Genomic DNA, 20,727 nt, shown 5'->3' with positions numbered 1-20,727 from the left:
TTCAAAGGTTTTCTCTGTTCTATATGTGAACTCACTGGGTTCTACATCTCCAAGAAAACCAAGGTAATTGTTCCCAGTCATATGATAGTCAGAGCCCAGAGCAGCGTGGCCAGGAAACTGGATAAAAATTATGCCTAAGAGGAAAAAGCCTATGCTTCGACATATGACGTTTTGTCATCTGCACTATTTCTTATTACTCAACTTTTATGTAATCATGTGAATTTCACTGAATTCACTTGTTTTAAAATAGGTTCGATGTAGAGAACTGCACTGACATATATTATTATTATTATGTTGGTCAGTATCAGAAGCAAAAAAAAGTTCAGATTTCTGTTGTCAGACTTTGCAGGTGTGGCAGACATGCTGCTGTGGTACAGCTTGGACATGCCACCTACAAACTAACAGTTTTAGTTTTCATCTGATTTCAGCCATGCCAATATATAATGTGTTTTACACATTATATATTTTGTGTTACTTTTTTGAAGTAATCTAGTTTGTTACTTAATTACTCACTGGAGAAAGTAATTTGTTACACTTTGCATCACGTTACTTTTGTGTTTGAATTACCTGAAACAAATTGTTAGTTAACAATATAAACCTTAGACTTCAGTTCCACATGCCAACACAAATCCTTATCCTGATGAGGACACATATATGATCTTTTGCTTTTAAATTTCTGTAATACGTAGATAAAGGTGAAAACAAGCCCAAGGAGACTGAAGTGATCGCCACTGCCACTGCTTTTGTTACCTGCTGAATTTGAGTGATGGCTGCTGCTTAAGTGTCTTACTCAGCTTAATAACAAGCTAGCTTTTTAAAAATCTATTTGCTAAGTGTGCAAATAACTGAAGAATGAATGTAGTACAGTAGTTACATTAGTCTGTTACTGAAAAATGTAAGGTGACCCAACACCGGTCTTGGAAGACCCGCAAGTGGTCTGAAAAGAAATAGAGGGATGTAACATCATTCAGTGAACCACTCATATTAAAACTGAAATACTCGATGACTATTGAAAAGGTTGCCATGGTCTGGCATGTTGATTTCCCTCGTATAATGAAGTATTACTATTTGGTTTCCCTCTGACCTTTTAAAACTAATATTAATAAAATAGATTAGACACATATTTTTCTTTCTGACAGCAGAAAGGATATTCCACTCAGCCCCGACTCTATATCACTAGCATGTCACTGGCATGTTGATGTTAGCAAGTTGCTCAAAATGTAGCCATTAAGAAAGGCGTTGTTGGCATCAAAATCATGATAAGTATATTTTTTCCAAAGAATGAGTAAAACATGTAAGCTTTAACATTTGATGTGCTATCTTAAGGCTTTTTAGGTGACACAGTTCCCTAACTTAGAAGGAAAACAGGACACTACAGCACAAAGCACCTGTTATCTTTGCATTTTGTGCTGTTCAGCAATTGTAATAATTCAGCAGCCAATAATAAAGGTAAACTCCTAAGAAAAAGACCCAAAATAAAGACACTCTCTTTTCCCCAACTTAAATATACAGTCTTCACTTGTGAAGTAGAAGTTGGTGCACATTGTGCATAGCATAACTTTATGAGGGAGTGATTAATGAGAGAAATGTTCGATTAAAAAATGAAATAGTGGACCCTATAGGAGATATGCCAGTAGGATGGGTAGAAGCCTCAGCTGAGGCTGTAGCTAATGTGAGCTAGCCCTGAGATCAGCTGGTGTGACTGTGACTTCCTGGCCTGGAACTAATGCTATACTTGATTTCAGTCATGACGATTATAACCAAAAGGAGACTGTTGTCTTTATTTGCAGTTATTTATTATTGAATGGTTTAGGTCTTTTTTGAAATGTTGTTGCTATTTCGCACTCATATGTGGGCCCTATGTTTGAAACCCTTGCCCTAAGAACACCATACCAGGCAAACCCACGATGGCTTTGTAAAATAAAATGACACCAGGTGGACTGTCACTGATCCTAAATTCCACCTGTCGTTGTCAAAAAGGTATATGAAATAAGCTTTTATGGTACAATTCCTAACACAATATTCTGAAAACACTGAAATCGACCGTAGTGCTAGTAATTAGTTTTTAAAAATAAAGGATTCCCAGTTCTTGTTTCCTGTTTACTGCCACAGACATGACCTAATTTCTCTGCTCCCTCTAATTAAGACATGTAAGTATTTAAAATCCCCACATTGTTCCTACAATCCTCCAAATTTCAAAGGCTTTACTAGGTAATTAGACTATGGCCCTTTGCTGAGTGCTTTTGCATATTAGAGAGCAGAGCTCGCACATTTCAGCCGTTGTTCAATTTGTAAAGCTGGAACTGGTGTTTGGCCACCCAAAGCCAAATATCTCAAGCTAGTGTGAGTCACTGTCTCTTACAGCTGTTATTCATTGCCACATTCATAGGCATTGTTACCGCCAGCCTCCTCTCCATCTGTGGTCCTTCCTAGCCTTCCTCAGTCAGACACTGTTGTCTGGAGTTTGTTTTTACCTGAACTGGTTATTCACACATACATGTCTAACTAAATTTGCTACATATTAATAAAATGGATTGAATTGTGTGTATTGATATATGGTGCTGAAAATATTAATTGGCTAAGTGGACTGTTAGTTAACTTTATTTTATCTCCAGATAGGAGATGTATGTTAACAAAAAGGAGTCATATTTCTAACAGAGACACAGATCATAGAAATGTAAGCAACTTTAACAAGTTAAGCTGTGATATACTGGACTCCAGACTGCAGGAACCTTTATGTTAAAACAGTGAAGAAGTGGCAGCAGAAACCTGGTCATATTCACAGACATACATCAATAATGTACTTAATTAGGACAGAGGCTAAATGTTTCATGATCCATGTAAATATAAGGGTCTGTGCTCGCATCATATCCTGCTAGATGTTTGGTGCTTGTATCTGAGGTCAGGTTCTATACAAAGCTGTAGCATTACTCCCCCTGCTTCCTCCTTTCCATCTCATCATTCCGCTTGGTCGCCCGAAAGCCTGGGAACCATTCAGGGAGACTTTAAAGTAGAATGGAGACATGTTTGCTTTAGCCTCACAGTCACAGGGACAGCTCAGGTTTGTCCATTAGTCGCAATTTGTAGTTTATTATTTGTCAAGAACGTGTTAGTCTCCTTTACCTTAAATGATGAGCTCATTTTGAAAGTTTTGTTTTTCAAGTTGCAATTCAAGGAAAAGTTCGAGAGAAATTACATAAATTTATAAACATATTATTTTTAATAAAGAGACGCTAGGATTGTAAAATACTGGAATATCTGTTTGCTCTGTAATGCCAATTTTATGCCAAGGATTGTTTAGATTATTTGTCATAATTCTCTGTAACCAAACTTCATTGCCTGGTTTTCTTACAGCCTATAAAGATGAGCCTTTTGTTCTTTAAATGAGCACCATTCTGGTCCTGATGCTGGTTTAAACTAAACACCCACTCCAGCAAAATACAGAATAATATATCTCAATGTGAGTCCCTCGATGCTCTTAATCTTTGCTGTGAAGAAAAAAGTGTGATTGAATCCGCTGTAGTCCGTCTTGTTCCATTTAATCTCATTTTGCAGATCAAATGCTGTTTCAGACCTTGACTTTAAGGCGTGGCTTTTTATGATGGAGGAGGAGGAGATAAGAAACAGGAGCCTAAAAATCCACAAACTGAACACGTACTGTTAAAACATTATTGAGTAAAACATACTGTGGGGTGAACTATGCATTGATAATTGGTTAAATCGGGGTGTGGGGTGTGTTCATCCTGGGTTGAATATGTCTCATCTGTCAGTGGGTGTGGGCCCAGGTGGAGCTGAGACAAAGAGGTCGCATTCATTTCCCCCTGAGAAAACTCAGCCATTACCCACTGATGGGGGGGGGATGTCTCATATGACTCCTCCTTCCATGAGCAATCATTGATTTGCCCTTGATCTTCATGTCTACACACACACACACTTGATCCTTGTGCCTGACCTTTCTACTGCCCCCTTTGACCTCTCAACATATCATTTTCTGTTTTTTTTATCTGTTTTTTTCCTCTTTTCCTGTCTCCTGATATTTGACCTCCCCTAATTCCCTCTGATTTCATCCCATGTCTTTCTTGCTGTCTTTTCTCTCAGTGTTTTGCTTTGGTTTTTGCCCCTCTCAGTCTTGTCTAAGTGCTCAGGGCTGCAGAATAATCCTCTCTGTGATTTCTCACTCTTTTATCTTGGCTTTGGCAATGTCTGCTTTATCCACCATGACTCCCCAATTCCAGGAAAACTCAAGCGCACCATCTCCTGACCTACATGCATCAGCCTGAGAAAAAGAAAATAATATATGATTTTTTAAAGTAATTTTCTGTGATTTTTTAAGCTTTTGCTGCTGTTGCCACTGTTGGTCTGACAAAAGCTATTCACCTAGTAAGAATTTTTTGTTTAATTTTGTTTAAACACTCTAATGTTTATCCTTTTTGTCAAGTGTGTATTATTGTTGAATGAGGTATGGTCACAACAGGCTGATTCTTGCTAAACCTGTTAAATATTAATGTGTGTTTATTGCTTGTGTTTACAACCCAAACATGTGATGAAGCCACAGAAAGTAGTATAGTGTCTTAAAAGTGTTTTGATTGGTTTGCATACAGCTGCATAAAGGTTATTGCTCTCTCATTCACAGAAACGTTCACGTAAATGACCAGCTGAAACTGCTCGAATCATTAATTTTACACTAATATACAATTATTGTACATAAAAGGTGTGACTCTTTATGAAAAAAGACAATTTATTGTTCTCGCTGACGTGGAGTATTTTACAGTCATTTCCAGCCAATAGAGATGGCTGTTTAAAGGAGATGAAGCCACTTTATGCTACACACACAAGACATGGTAAGAGGCAAGCAAGCAGCTAGTTACAGTCTTAGTGACTGATCATATATCATCTGCCTGACAAACATGAGGATACTGCAGGTTAAAATGGGAGGAGCTTAAAAAGTAGCCACACCCTAAATAAAGCCTGCTTTACTGTTCTTTTTCTTTACATGGGACCAGACTGGGACCTGACTGTATGCATATGATATTGATTGTGCATATGATCTTCATGAGGGAGTGTTTGTGTGGTGACAGAGGAAGCTGTCTCTGCAAAGAGCCGTGCAGTCAACACATCACACGTGTTCCGCTCAGGCCTGATACACTAGAGGGGATCATGTTGAATAACAAAGGGACAAATCTATATTTGTTTTTATTATGTGACAAATAGTTAACAGTTATAAAGAGTAAATGTATAATAAAGAGTATCATTTTTATTATGATCTTTATTATCAGATACAACATATTTATAGATGAATTTTATTTTAAATGATCGAGGCATGTTAGATGTACAAATGTTACATTTTATTTATTAATGAAAACAGATGATTCTAATAAACATATAGACATGAGTTAGTAATAGCATATAAACTAGTTGTTTTTGTCTTGCAGGTGATCGAGTCTCTGGGGATCATGATTTACAAGGCTCTGGACTACGGGCTGAAGGAGAATGAGGAAAGGGAGCTGAGTCCTCCTCTAGAGCAGCTCATTGATCTCATGACTAACATGGCTGAGGCTGAGAGGGAAGCATGCCTTGACGAAGGCTACGAGGCCACAGAGGAAGAGGACGAGGTGGAGGACTCTGATAACGTCTCTGGCATTCGTGGCTACAGAGATATTTTCAATGTAAGAAGCTGGTGGACGCTAATATGTATGTTCAGCCACTGATGGCTGGTGGTTAAAAAGGATACTGCCAAGAGATAAAGTAATTTTAGTTAATAAGTGTTAAGTATGTAAAAGTAATCCCCTCAAAAGCAGAGGCTTCCAGCTGCTCTGCATACTGATATACTAACAGTTTCTCTGAGCTGATATCTACTCCTCAAAGGTCATCTCTGCAAGGCACCAAACGGCTAAGAAACACAGGCACACAAGCACTATGTACAGACGTTGGCCAATTAAGAGAAAGCTGTCTTAAAGTGGGCTGATACTGTAAAAGACATGAGCTAAAACAGCTTTTTTAAATAGTGGACAAAGTGGTCACCCATGAAAACATTAATCCTATAGGGCAGAATGGAGGTGCAGTAGTTAGTGCTGGGTAAGAGCTAGAGGGTCCACCAATCAGCTATTATTGTTATTGTATCTTTATTTCACACATACACAGTATAAAACGACATATACAATTACACATACTTGCATTTACATCTACAAATATGAATATATATGTAAATACACACACGTATGTGCTCAGACAAAACAAAAAATGACTAAATGACTCGGGTAAAGTTTGTAGCATGCATGCTTGTTGTTTTTGTCTGCTTCCACTTGTCTTTGCACTAGGATGATGTCGGCGTAAATGTGCAGTCATATTCGTTGTGTTCCCACTAGTGTAAAATAGTAACGCGCATTTTCTTGTTAGTAACTGTAACGGCGTTGTAACGATAGGAATAGTAATTAATTAGATTACTCGTTACTGAAAAAAGTAACGCCGTTATTCCCATCACTGTCAGTCACATATAAAATATTTTTTGATCAAGGATTCCTGCAACAGCTGGGAGAAAACAGAACTTAATGATTCCAGTAATGGAAGACGTAGGCGATGTAATTCCCACTTAGAGCAGGTAATCACTCGTTTGCAAGTGAAAATCCATAATTCCAAATCTAAGGAAAGTGAAATAAAATAGTAATCTCTCCAAACAGACATGAGTGGTGTAAGTGTTTGGAACTATACACACTTATAAAACATTTTCTCTACTATGTGTGAAGCTAAAACAGTTCTCCAGTTCTTGAGGAAAACATCATCTACCAAGGTATTCCAGGAACAGATGCAAACAAAGAGGGCAAGTGTTTAGGAAAAATTAAACTATTAAATATTCAACATATTAAACTCAGCAGTGAAAGCAGAGCTCAGAACCACAGTGCACTCGGGCTGCCAGGCTCATCTTTGCTGGGAGGCATGCATCTCTGTTGTCCAATGGAGCAGAGTCACTGTGTCAGTCCTCGCATGCCTGTGCACTGTTTACGTAATAACTATGTACCCAGTCACACACACAAGTGCACACATGCACACCAACACTGCTCTCCAAGGAGATGCATGGGAGCGGTGTGGCAGTCTGGCCTGTGGCTTTCTAGCTGTCAGTTTGAATTGTTTTCCCCCTGAGACCATTCACCCCCTGTGCTCCTTGGTTTACCTTTTGTCCTACTGTACTAACCCCCGATGACACTATTTTAGATTAGAGCCATATTTATCCACTCAATGGAACTGTTTTGATTTTGTATTTAAAAAATATGAATTTTATGTACACTTAACTGAACCCATTATTTTCTGTTACTCCCACACTTATTGGCAGGTTAAAGTTTCTAAAATGAGACAGTTGTCTGGTGTTTTCCATGTTTAGTGAAATTTTTGCAGTCTGGACAAACGGATGCCAAGAGCATGCAGAGCGTTGGCCAAAGGTACCTTCTGTTCCTCTGAGAGAAACAAGGGCATATTTTGTCATCGCTGTGTGTGTGTTTGTGGAGCAGCAGTGTGGCTGACCTCAGGCAGAGCTGTCTTGTGAATTGTGTTCATCAGTCAATAACAGCTGTTTACAAGTGTCTTTTGGTTGGTATTTTGCTTTTATATAATGCCACTGAGCTCCATTAGCTAAGTGCTAGCTTGATACGACTATCTATACTTCATTTAAAGCCTAAACGCGTGCTGTTGTTGTAGCCGTGAAACCAGCAATCAAAATAGTCAGATTAATTATTGTCATTGTCATGCCAGCTTTTGTTAGATTGCTATACTTTAAATTATCTGATCTAATACAATGCTTTGCAAAATAATAGCTTGTTATTGTCTTAGCACAAAATCAATCAATTAATAAAGTCCTAAATGACCTGAAAACCTGATCAGGCTGTCAAATAAACAAACAAATCACAAAGAAAATCTTGAAACTTAATGAAGTGAATGTAAGAGCGTGAAATTTAGAAATGAATTGTGTGTCACCGAAAATGTATTGTTGATTGTTGTTTTTGATTTTCTTTCAGTGCAGCTGTGTGAAGTGTGAACTGAAAATCCTTTTGCTTCCTCTGTTTTAGCTGTGCACAGCTCATCTACCCAGTGTGTCAGATGCGCCCAGTCATTACCAGGCAGTGTGCCGAGCCCTGTACACAGAAACCAGAGAGCTGCGCACTTTCTTGGAGAAGATCAAGAGTGCCAAAGAGGTAGGGTCCTATGATAAAACAGATCAGGCATAACATTATGGCTATCTGCCTAATATTGTGTGAGTCCTTTTGCTGTCAAAACAGCCCTGACCCATCGAGTCTTGCTGTGGTATCTTCACCAAGATGTTAGCAACAGATTCTTTAACTCCTGCAAGTTGCAAGGTGGGACTTGTTTGTCCAGCACATCCCACACATGCTCAATTGGATTGAGATTTTGGAATTTGGAGGCCAAGATTTCAAATATCTCAACATCTCAAACGTGTGGTTGTGTTCCTCAAACCATTTCTGAACCATTACTGCTTTGTGTTACACATTATCCTGCTGAGAGAGGCCACAGCCATAAGGGAGTATTGTTTCCATTAAACAGTGTACATGGTCTGTAACGATGCTTAGGTAGGTGATACGTGTAAAAGTACCATCCACATGGACCCAGAAGAAACACTGCCCAAAGCATCACACTGCCTCTGCCAGCTTCCTTTCTTCCCATTGGTGCCAGGTGTTCCTCAGGTTAGCCACAGCCATGCACCCGGCCAGCCATGTGATGCAAAGGAAAACGTGATTCTTCAGACCAAACCTGTTACGGCCGAGAGGGCCAGGCAGTGGGTGTGGACTCAAATGCAGACACAGAGGGAGGCAAAACGGGCGTGAGCACAGAGTTTATTTACAGAGCTGAGCGAAGTTACAAAACAGAAAACTAAGAATGCTATAACCTATGCATGCTATGAACTGTGAAAGCTATGAGCGGAAAACTGTGAGGCAAAACTGTGAACGAGAAACTCTGAGGGCTGGATTCCACAGAGGGATCCAGGGAATGGAGAAAGGGGGCAGCGGCTTGGAGGGAGGTGTGAAGTCACTATGATGAGAGGAGGAAAGTAGTCAGTGGTAGTCTCAATGAATCACAGCTGGAGGATTAGGCTATGGTGGTTTGGGCTTACGCGTCGCAGATTTGGAGTGTCAATCGAGGAGGGAGTGTCCAGGGGGTTCCGAGTGAGGAGTGTCCAAAGCAGATCCAGAATAGGCTTGGAGTGGGGAGCTGAGCAGGGAGGCAGGCAGATGGGTCCTATGGCGAAAAAGGAAAGAAAACACGGTGAGGAGAAAAAACAGTAATCCAGAGTTCTCGCAAGGGCTTGGCGGCCTAGCACTAACATGTGTTAGCAGAAGATCTGGCAGGGGTCTGTCGTGAACGCTGGTCTTATATGCAGGTGACTTGATTGGAACCAGGTGTGGAAGCTGATTGGAGTCTCCGTCTGAAGGTGGAGCCCAGCAGAGTGGAAACACCCCGTATTCACCCGGACCATGACAAAACCACCTTCTTTGATTGCTCCGTGGTCCAGTTCTGATGCTCTCGCGCCCATTGTTGATGCTTTTGCTGGTGTACAGGGGTCAGCATGGGCACCCTGGCTGTTCTGCAGCTATGTAGCCTCATCTGTTACAGCCTAATTTGATGATGGACTGGCTCACAGATTTCTTCATGCTCGGAAGCTAGCTGTCTGCCTAAGATGACTGATGTCATTGACAAATTGTGCTGTGTCCAAATTAAACAAGAATTTCCGTCAGCCAAAAGTCAGAAAGGCAATAAAAGACAAAACGGAGGAAAATCTGCATAACTTAAATTTTTAATGATGGATAATAACGTTATGACTCACAGCTAATTATTTAGCTGACCACTTGGCTAGCCCTGAGAACAACTAACTAACTATTGACAGAGAAGACAATTTTTATGTAACAACCATAAATCTTATCTTAAGTATCAAAGATTCTTATAAACCACCTGAATGGTTTTTAGTTATATCACCATCACTAGGCTTGACTGTAGCTTACAATACACATGAATGTGACTCACAAAGACATGAAGACAGTATGTGTGTGAAAGCCCTGTTTACTGTGTGACAGCGCAGAAGGCAGTCAGCTGATGCAGAAAGGCATCCGTGGGAATGGCTGGGGAAAGAGCGAATGAATTAATATACATGCGTGCTCAACCTACATTACTCATACTGTGATATAACCACAAATGATTCTGACTCACAGCTTTAAAAATGAAGATTTTATTGTCTTCATTTTATGGGCCACTCATTAATTCTAATATACATGAATACATGGAATAGAATGAGAACAGAAATAAAACTACTGATTTCCTTATACAAGAACAAGCTATGAGGTTACAAAGTAGCAACACATTTATGGTGACAGTGATGATTAAGAGCAAAACACTTGCAGTAGCAATTTTGATATAAACTGGTAAGGCAAGGGTGCTGTGTGCGGGTGACATGCCATGTACTGACACCCTCCCAGCTGACAGGTTGAAGTGAGCCACCATGAAAAAAATAGTGACATGTTTGTCGTGCATGTCAGACATAGATGACTAAATCTGCAGACATGCTGACTCTCAGTCTTCCAAGAGTGCTGAGTTCAGGTTCTCATAGCTAGCCTTCAGCCTGGCATGATCATGAAAACAGTCCTATTGTAGTGGCTGGATGGTTTGCACCATAATATTTTAACAAGTTGTTCTCATACCACCGAAGATTAATTCTCTCCACAGCATTTTGTTGGTGTAATGCCTGTTGTAGGCAGGGATCCTGGCAGGTGATTTCTAATAATGTTCCCTAGAGATCGATGATTAGCAGGTTTGCACAGACACAATGCAGATCTTTCTAAATCTTTCTAAAGAAAAGTCTTTGAGAGCAAATGTAATGCCAGTTGACAACGTGATTCTTTTACCAAAGATGTCTTATTGACTCATTTTTTTATTTCAAGTCATGTCTCGTTGCTCTGTTTTTATTTTATTTTTCTACCCAACCATTAAGATCACAGGCAGGAGTCATTGTGGACTTTGTTTTCCTTGGGAGCATTTTGGAGCTCAGCTGTGGGTTGGAACAGTTTCCTTAAGGAGCTGTGTGCATGTGTTTGTACGTCTCACCTCAGGGTTCCTTCCTGCTATGCACTACTGCTGCTGCCCTTTCACTGCGTGTAATGCAGCTGAATGAATACAGGGGAGGATTAGGTCAGTTACGCAACTCTGAGGAAAGGAGAGTTTTATTGCAGAGTGGAACAGGCTAAGACAGAAACTTAAATTTGAGGAAAGTTGGGGGTTGCAGTAATTGTAAACTGAAGTTGTTACCATCGCTGTGTTTGTCATTTGTTAAAACTCAATAGCATACAGACGTATTTCTTGTAGTCAGTTTTTTTTACGTGCCAAAAGAACTAGAGTCCATTGTATAGCTTTGCGATGGTTCTTGTACCACATAAAATGTTGTACCATTTATACAGAACTCATGTGTGGAACCTATAATGCTAATGCTAATGAATGAGCTTTCCATCAGCCTCAGCTCTACTTTTTGTTTTGTGCTAATTAACAAGTTTAGTAATGCTAACACATATTTAAAATAGTTAAAACTATGAATAATATACCTGTTAAACATCACCTTAGCATTGTCATTGTGACCACCTATGCCATTCTTCTCATGCAATGTCAAAAGACCTTAGCATGCTAAAGTGCTAAAGCAAGATGGTAAACATAACATGCTAAACATCAAAATGTCACCACAAATAAATTAAAAAAGTTAACATGGTAAACAGATTTTATTAACAGTTATTTACCATAAGTAAGATTAACAATTCCAGTAGCAGTTATATTTTCAAACCCCATATATATGTGAGAGGCACTAGCAAGTGAAAATCTGCGAGCCACTTCAAGGTACACTCCTGTCTAATACCCATTATACTGTTTTTTGCTAAGACATTCCTTACTAGCAGTGTTGCCAACTTAGCGACTTTGTCGCTATATTTAGCGAGTTTTCAGACCCCCTTGGGCGACTTTTTTTTCCTAAAAAGCGACTAGCGACAAATCTGGCGACTTCTTCTGGTGTTATTGGAGCCTTATTTATGACTTTTTGACGTGAAAACGCGTATCGCTCTTACTCTCAATAAGCAGCGGGTGCTGCCATGGGCACCTTGCCCATGCCAAAGCGCTCACAGGCGGAGGATAGTCCTCCCCCAGCTGCTATCAGGGCAGGAGACGTTCAAACCTATGCGTCCAAACTGCAAATGAATCGCGCAGGAACGAACAGTAAAAGAACTGACTGTAATGCAGTCAGTTCTTTTACTGTTCAGTTGTTTTGTGGACCACAAGGTTTTAAAATATTTATAAACACACACACACACACACACACAAAGTAACTCCACCAGAGTGCCTATTTCGGGTCACTTTTGCCGGTCCAAGCCCGGATAAAGCAGCAGGGTTGGAATTGTGACATTAAAAAACAATAATTACTAAAAGATATAAATTATAAATGGATTTAAGACGTTTTTTACTGACTTTATCTCTCTTTCACGATGTTATTTCTCTCTCCAACAGCGTAGGTTGCAATTACATTAGCATGACCAATTATGCAAATTAGGCGATGATGTCATTTAGCGACTTCTAGCGACTGTTAGGACAGCCAATAGCGATTTTCCTTACTGAGGAGTTGGCAACACTGCTTACTAGTGTCCTTTGAGGCAAGAAAAATAGAATAGGATAGCCAACTGTGCAGGAATACAATCTAGGCTATTCAGCAAATGCAACAGAGGAAGTCAATAAGGGGCAGATTTAATAATGTGTTGCATTAAAAAAAAAAAATACTATCAGTACTTACAAAGAGAGCACAGTGACAAGTTTGCATGTAAAAGATGGGAACTCACAGATTTTTGTGCTGAAGCTGTTGCAAATGTTTTTTCAGGATTTTCTTTCTTAAGGCAAAAATGATGGATACATTTGCAATATGCACTTTACTGTTTATTGCTCAAACTTTTAGCACCAAAACAAAAGCATGTCTTATTTTGTTTGTGCTTGATGGTGAAATTAACTGTGATTAAGTAAAAATGATGCTATTTTAGCTATTTTGGCCCGTTAAAGAAATTTGGCCCTAAGAATTAATAGTAAGCTGATATAAGAAGCAGCAGCATAAAATGAGCGGCATCTGCCATTTCCCCTAATGACATATAGATTCATCCCTATTTAATCTAAACACATCAATCAGCGTTTAGTCCGTGTACAGACTCGTATACCTGCTACCTAACTGTAGACTCTCAGTAATTATTCTGTAAAGAACCAAATGTGCCTAAATTCCTTTCAAACCCATTGTCCTGTTTGTGTGTTTTGGTGTTCTTTGTTAAACACATTTCAGAAAAGTCCATCTTCATCCAACCACTGCTACCAGACATCGCTGCCAAATATCTTTCCACAGACATGCCTCCTGCTGCTGAACAGCAACTGAATTAGTGGTGATTCACAGACAACTTGTGCTCCTATTTGCTCAGGGTTGCGTGCTTCTTGTCAGCTGTTAAGAGAGAAAATGAATGAATAATATCAACAGAAGGCAGAATTACTAAGGTTTTACATGCAGTTGGCAAATGCCCTGAATATTTTATTTTGTGGCCCCTTTAGCAGCAAAAAGGTTTCGTTCACATTGTGGATTACTTTTCATGATTTAATTAATGCAGAACACGTGGAAGAAGCTGCTCAAGTGGAATGGAAAATATGTTGCTTTGATCTGATCTGGAGTTTTGCTGTCCATCCAAATGAGATAATGGTGTTTTACAGCAGTTGAACTAAGCTGTTGTTATGCTCTTCACTGGCTAGATTATCAGTTATTTATTTTGATGGGCTATCATAAAGCATCAGGGACCATCTTGTTATCTTTTGATTGGAGTACTGTACGCACTGTAGACATATTGACTTGTGATGCACCAAAAAGCCTGTTGCGAGTGATATTATGTAAGCAGTCAGTCAACACAGCTGTGCCCCCGTAGGATGATGGTGAATTCTAATTTCCCCTGTGGCCTGAGGTTTTAACTCGGCAGTCAGCTGGGCAAACTCCCGTGATTGTCTTACCAAACTTTCCCCTCCGGTGACATGATCAGGACAGCATCACTGCAAAGATTAACCAGAGGAAACACATTTTCAGTCTGTCTACTGCTTTTTACAAGCTTGTTATGGTCTCATCCTGTTAATATAAAAGTTAAAGGGGAGCATTAAAGGGGACTTGCTTCCATACTTCATACTTCTTGTCATAATGTCTCAAATTATTAAATTATTAAATTATAATGTCTTAAATTATTATTATTTTCCAATAATAATAATAATAAAGATATGCATTAAGCTTACAGTTCTTACAGCTTGAGTTTCTGTGAAACTTTCCAGTAAGAAAACTATGATTTTACAGAGGGGGATCTTTAAAAGTCTGGAACTAATAGTGATTGTTTGAAGCCAGAGACTAACATCAGGAGCTGCATAACAGGCAGCATGAGAGAAATAAAGATTTGTGTAGCTGTGAATTCAAAGCTATTTGAGTGAAGCCACTTAACAGCTTACATATGGGAACATGTCTTGTTATTTACCAAAACAGCACTTTTTATATTTGATCTTGTTCTTTTTCACCAGAACCTCCGTAAGATGGAGGAGTCATCAGAGGAGCCTGGCCGAGACCTGAACGAGTTACAGAATGCTGACTGGGTATGCAATGTTCAACCTTTGGCTGTAGCCTCAAATGTTCACGTGAAGATATCTCCATGAATTCATATATCACGGTAAACACACAGTAATCAAAGAACTTCTCAGGAACCATGCTGAGATTGATATGGCCACTGCACATGATGATGGCGCCCTGTTTCCCTGTTCTGTGTGCAAGCAGAGGCTAGCCTCTCTTTTCTACACTGGGTTCCTCTTTCACTAGTTCTTCTCCTCTCAGGCTCGATTCTGGGTTCAGGTGATGAGGGACCTGCGTGAAGGAGTCAAGCTGAAGAAGGTGCAGGAGCGTCAGTACAACCCTCTGCCTATTGAGTACCAGCTCACTCCCTATGAGATGCTCATGGATGACATCAGGTCCAAACGCTACAAACTACGTAAAGTCATGGTCAGTGTCAAAACACGTGTTGCAGCTTTGAAAATATTACTCGAATGCTGCACTCAGTGCTGCACTGTTGTTTTGATCCAGCAGGGAAACGCTTGCTTCATGAAAATCATAAGGTTGCATTGATTATTATTGGATACTGTATAACTGTGACTTTCACTAATGTGATGAAATGATGACTGCATACACTCATAAAATGCTATGTTACATTTAATGGCATCTAGTCAATGGAAATTTCACTTGATTGTTTTAGATTCTTTTTATACCAAACATATTTTCCTTAATGATTTAAATAAATAAACCTTTGATTTTATATATTTCAGCTGCATTTTACTCAAACATGGCTTCATGTTTACGAGGGCAAATAATCACTTTTTTAGTATACTGTTGACTTTTGTTTTTAGTCTTTTAAGGCTTCAGTGTGATACCTGAAGTTGTTGTGTAAGTCCACATCTAGAAAACACACCACCACAGTTCAAATCATTTAATGAAATGCTCCAGAAAACGGTACCATAACGGGTTGCTTTGGTGTAAACTTGCATATGCATGACTTTACTCTTCCATTTGGCATTATTCATAGCAAAACTGAAAACTTCAAATAATATTTTGTAACTATTGTGATCGCTGATTAAAGTCTTTCTATTTAGCAGTGAGGAGTTGCTGCTTTTATATTAGAACCATTATTGAATATTACTAGTTTTTTGACTGTCAGATGACCCAAGCATGATTAAACTTCTTGGGCTCTGAGAACAACGCTGGAAAATTTGACAGCCTTGATGATAATTAAAAATAATCATCAATCTCAGCCTTATGTATGTGGTCTTGGGTTTGGTTGTCTTGCAACAGAAAATTTAAAAATGTCCATATATACTTTTTTTGATATTGTGGTTTTTTTTTTATTTGAGTTTGGATTATTTAATTTTTCCGTCCATCATGTTCTCCATCTAGTAAATGACCTCCTGAAAGAAGCAGCGTTTGTCTGAGCTAATATAAGCAGACCAATTGTTCCTTTGCTTCAGGTCAATGGAGACATCCCACCAAGATTAAAGAAAAGTGCTCATGAAGTCATCCTGGAGTTCATCAGGTCCAGACCCCCTCTCAATCCTGTGAGTACTAACAAATCTGATTGATTTAAACATTAAAACTGAGATTAAACCCATAATCCCTCTACACATTTGCAAATTAGTAAACACTCTGAAAAAATAAGGATTTTTAACAAAGACATTTCCTGCTTCTAACCTGGTGTTATTTGTGGGAAACACTGTGACTCTCATGTCAGGAGATGGTTTATAGGTTGATTTGCTGTTGCTAAAGCCAAAATCATCCCGATGATTAGACTTGACTATTTCCACTACATGTGATCGACTGTAAATTCAGACTCTGTAAAGCACACGGGTGTTCACGTCTCACTGCAGCCTGAATTTGGAGAAATAATGGATTCTGTGCTGATATCAATCTTGCAGCAGGATTAGCAGGCTGCTTTTTCAGCAGTGCTCTCATCTCTCAGCAATCAGGTGAACAATCAGTCAAAGTAGACCCGAAGAGGCGAAGAGAAGCAGGCCTGCGGGCTACAGCCCTGTACATTTGTGTCAGTGTTGGTATGCTCCCTTTTTCACTCTGTGCCACCCATCATCAACCCACACTACTTAGGTGTCAGCTCGGAAGCTGAAGCCACAGACTCAGCCTCCTCCCACGCTGCACGAGCGGATCCTGGAGGAGATCAAAGCAGAGCGGAAACTTCGCCCGGTCTCTCCTGACGAGGTCCGCAGAGGAAGGCTGGGTAAGGAGGTGTCCCACTTCATTGTCCCTGCTCTTGGTATCTTTTAGTCCCGTTAGTGCACACTCACGTGCACACTCCCATACACATGCAACCATACTTCGCTCTAAAATTTTAAGACGTTTTAAGCTGAAGTATGGATCTGATGCCTGCACCTCAGAATCACATAAGAAGTGTGCACTAGCTTCATTACTTTGAGCTGTTTCTGTTCTTTTATATGTTCCTACTTTGTGCCTATGCTCTGTGCTATTGTAGCTGCTGCTGCCTAACCGTTCATATTTGTGTTGCAACTAATGCCTATTATTGTTTTGTGGCTTATATTGTTTGCAACAGAGTATAAGTCGTATGCCACAATAATGCTAAGTGTCTGCAACTTCTATTAACACACTGAACCCAGTACTGTGTTGTCTGCAGTGTCTCCCCATTGGCTGACTTATTCAAAAATCCTCTTATTGCTCGTCATGAAAGCAATGAAACCTTTGGGATCTGAAATAAGACAATAAGCATGCCATTTCAATTCTTTTCTCACTAAATACCAACTTCTTGTATGTACAGTAGTAAGTCTTGACTTGATGTGCCTCTATCACAAACAATAACTGTCCATGACGTTTCTCGTTGCAGTAATTCGGCCACTTAGCATGTCTTTCAGTTTTGACGCGTCAGGTAAAGTCTCCCTCGCTGCTTACCTGGCTTTTCATCACTTTCTGTTCCCCGCTTTGTTGTGGCTGCTCATCTGTTCTGTCAGCACGAACAAACACACAGACACAGATACACACTTTTAATGCATCAATCTGCATATTGTACACACATTTCATGTTGTGCTTCATCGTTTGGTGATTGCCTCCTTTGGAGGTGAAAAATGGACCCGTGGGACACTGGGCAGTAGGAGGATGCTGATGAGAGCGAGGTGACATGAGTGGCATGCTGAACTACATCCACAGGCCATGCTTTAAACTTGTTAACCTTAAAACCAGGGAAATCAAATGAACGTTCAGACCAATTTTTTGCACGTTGAAACCTGAGGCAAAGCTTGAACATGAAAATCTCGAAAACCTTTAAAGATAAAAACCTCCTGAACCTGTCTGAGTATTGGCTAGTTAAAATATGAGGAAAACAAACAATCGGTCCTGTAAAGTCTCATATTTTAGCACACACTGATCTCAATGTGATCTCAAATATTTAAAAAAAAAAGGTCTTCATGTTCAAACTTTGCCTTATATTTCAGTGTGCAAAACAAAAGAAAATTCAAAAAATAATAGAAAATATATGAACAGATCATTTAAAAGAAATCTTGAAAAGTATTTGATGTGACTTTATCCTACAGACCAGCAAAAAATGAGCTTATGTTCAAAACTCACTGCCTTTCATTTGTCATAAAAGGAATCTTTACTTTGTGTAATACATGTCTTCGATTGGAAGAGATTACATCGCCTCACAGCCAGACTGAGATATTTAAAGTGTTTAGAGGTGCTACAAAACAAGAAGAATTTTATTCACAATGTTGCTGTTTTTTTTTTTTTTTGCATGTAGCGTTCTGAAGGAAGGATGGTAAAATTACATCACTGCTTTCTATACAAACAACATCTTCTTCTTTTTTAAAAAGAAAAAATACTGTTGGCTGTTAAAATGATTGCAGCCTTGAGGAAACAGTTTATTCTAGTCAGTCTTCATGAAATTCCTGTACCTCCTGAAAAATATTCCTGCTGTTGCTTCTTGGGAAAAGTGTCACCTTTTCCAAGCACTTAGTTTCTTAAAGGTTCCTCTATAATGTGAAACTTCAGTAGAAATGAGCTGCCAGCTATCTAATCAAGGGTTGGCAAGGAACAGCCAAAAGCATACGTGACACCGTCAACGTCTCCAAGAATCTATACAAAAGAGTCTTTCGTGTGCAGCAGTGACTTTGCAGAATCGAGCCAGTGCGCAGGTGGACCGGTGCGCAGCCACATGCTCTGCACAGCATAGTAAAATATATAGTCTAAGATGACGAGCTACAGGCTACCAGCAGTGGAACATGCCCAACACTGTCTCCAAATTTGGAGATAGTGTTGTGATTGCGATGAGGGAATAGTGCTCAGGTGGCCAATTTAGAATAATCCTGTGCTCCACTTTCTCTCCTACTGAAGCCAGTGTCTCTCAAAACAGCTCCCTCATTTGTGTTGTCTGTTGACCTGTGTAAAACCTTCCCTGTATAATCACTCATTCCCATATGATGTGACCATATTGATAACTCTGTACTTTGTGGGGATTTTACATTCCCGCTGACAAATTAATGAGTATGGCTAAGGGGAAATAGATTTCATGAGATTAAATGCTGTGATCACAAGTCTCAGTGAGGTATCATGTCGCTGCGCGCAGCGTTGGGCCTTCGTGATAGCTTATTGTTTTAAAGGCAACGTGAGCAGGCGGTGCTGCTTGGTTCTAATTAAATTGTCATTAAAATGTGACATTAAGTATTTTGTTGTAGTTGTGCATTAGTTGAGAAGGTTGATGCCACTCTCTCTGTGCTTCTGTTTAATGCTAGAGTCAGCAGGTGATTAGATTAGCAACAAGGGTGTGACTTGGGTAATTTGATTGGCTCCCTGGGGTCCCCTACAAAAAATTGAAAGGAAAATGTCAACTTAATCGATCCGTAATGGGAGTGATGTTTCAAATTACATAACGCTAGAATAAATTACATAACGCTGGCAAAGACCTGACACAGAGGGTAGCTGTTAAGAAACCATTCTTAAAGAAGGGAAACTGGGAGAAATGGCAGGTAGGTTTGCCAAATTATACAAGGACTGGACTTAAAATCAGTAGAAATAAGTCTGATGAATGAAACTTGAAAATCTGACATTTTCAGGAGGAGGGACGTAAAACCGCGAGTGTTCATAGTTATCTGTAAAACACGTTGGAGGCTCTGTCATGGTTTTGTGCTGCATTCCAGACAGTGTTTTTAAAATCTTGTTAAAATTGATGGAATTACAAAGAAAAACACCACAAATTTTTGATCCACCATCCAATACCAGCTAGAAATTGGCTGACAGCATGACAATGATCCCAAACAAACCAAACTCTCAAATCAGAACTCTTGCATGGTATGCAATGCAAGTGTTTGTTCTATTTACTGCAAAACTACACAGCAGATGTGCTGCCCCTCCCCGAGCCTGGTTCTGCTGGAGGTCACTTCTTGTTAAAAGGAAGGTCTTTTACCCCTCTATCTCTGAGTGCCTGCTAGTAGGGGACCAGTCGATCACTGGAGTTCTCTCTCTCTGGAGCCTATTCCATCTACCATACAGCGAGAGCTGGGCTACACCCTGGTCATGTCGTTGATCTGAAGCATGGCTAAGATGCTTAAACATTAGACATAAAAAAATCAAATGAAACCTTAACTGAACTGAAAGCTGTGGCCTTTATGCTGAACTAAGCTGAACCATCTTGACTTAGCCAGGCAACATGAGAGTGATACTAAACTTCTTCTAACCCACACAAAGACAGATAATATGTTAAAAACCATGTCTATTTTAAATCATTTTATAGACAAAATAAAAACATTTAATATCAGATTTTGCACTAAATACTTTAGAATCAAAATGACTCCTTTGTAGGGTCAGTATTTTAACATTGAGCAGTTATACGTTTCATGATGTAATCCAGACAACAGACCATTTCCCTGTAGCTGTACACGTACACAAAGTATCCCAAAGTATTCTGTCAAACACAAATCTGTTTACTACTTCAGTCACTCCATTTTATTTGGATATAAACGGCAGGTGTACTGAGTGGTCAATTTACTTGTAGCCATCTTATTAAAGGAGGTCTCCCTTTTAGGTTTCGGCAAAACTCGCAGTATGCCGCAGGATTTATTCCGTACTGGAATAGGTAACGTATGAGCAAT

The 20,727-nt window shown here is 39.6% G+C and overlaps 1 protein-coding gene across 4 annotated transcripts in view; it reads left to right on the top strand.

Annotated features, from left to right (window-relative positions):
- LOC101466766 (protein spire homolog 1) overlaps window positions 1-20,727 on the top strand; it is a 37,078-nt gene that overhangs the window by 8,264 nt on the left and 8,087 nt on the right. Inside the window, exons 3-10 of one of the 4 annotated variants that reach the window (XM_076889896.1) lie at window positions 5,433-5,666; window positions 8,058-8,183; window positions 14,605-14,676; window positions 14,912-15,076; window positions 16,093-16,179; window positions 16,724-16,853; window positions 17,472-17,513; window positions 20,661-20,711. In XM_076889896.1, coding sequence (XP_076746011.1) covers window positions 5,433-5,666; window positions 8,058-8,183; window positions 14,605-14,676; window positions 14,912-15,076; window positions 16,093-16,179; window positions 16,724-16,853; window positions 17,472-17,513; window positions 20,661-20,711 — 907 coding nt within the window. The remainder of the gene's footprint in view (window positions 1-5,432; window positions 5,667-8,057; window positions 8,184-14,604; window positions 14,677-14,911; window positions 15,077-16,092; window positions 16,180-16,723; window positions 16,854-17,471; window positions 17,514-20,660; window positions 20,712-20,727) is intronic. The other 3 variants (XM_004541594.3, XM_004541595.3, XM_004541596.3) reach the window with 3 other exon arrangements.

Source organism: Maylandia zebra, linkage group LG11 (genome assembly GCF_041146795.1).
Source record: "Maylandia zebra isolate NMK-2024a linkage group LG11, Mzebra_GT3a, whole genome shotgun sequence".
In the NCBI taxonomy this organism is placed as follows: Eukaryota; Metazoa; Chordata; class Actinopteri; order Cichliformes; family Cichlidae; genus Maylandia; species Maylandia zebra.
This window is presented reverse-complemented; position numbering and strand designations above follow the sequence as displayed.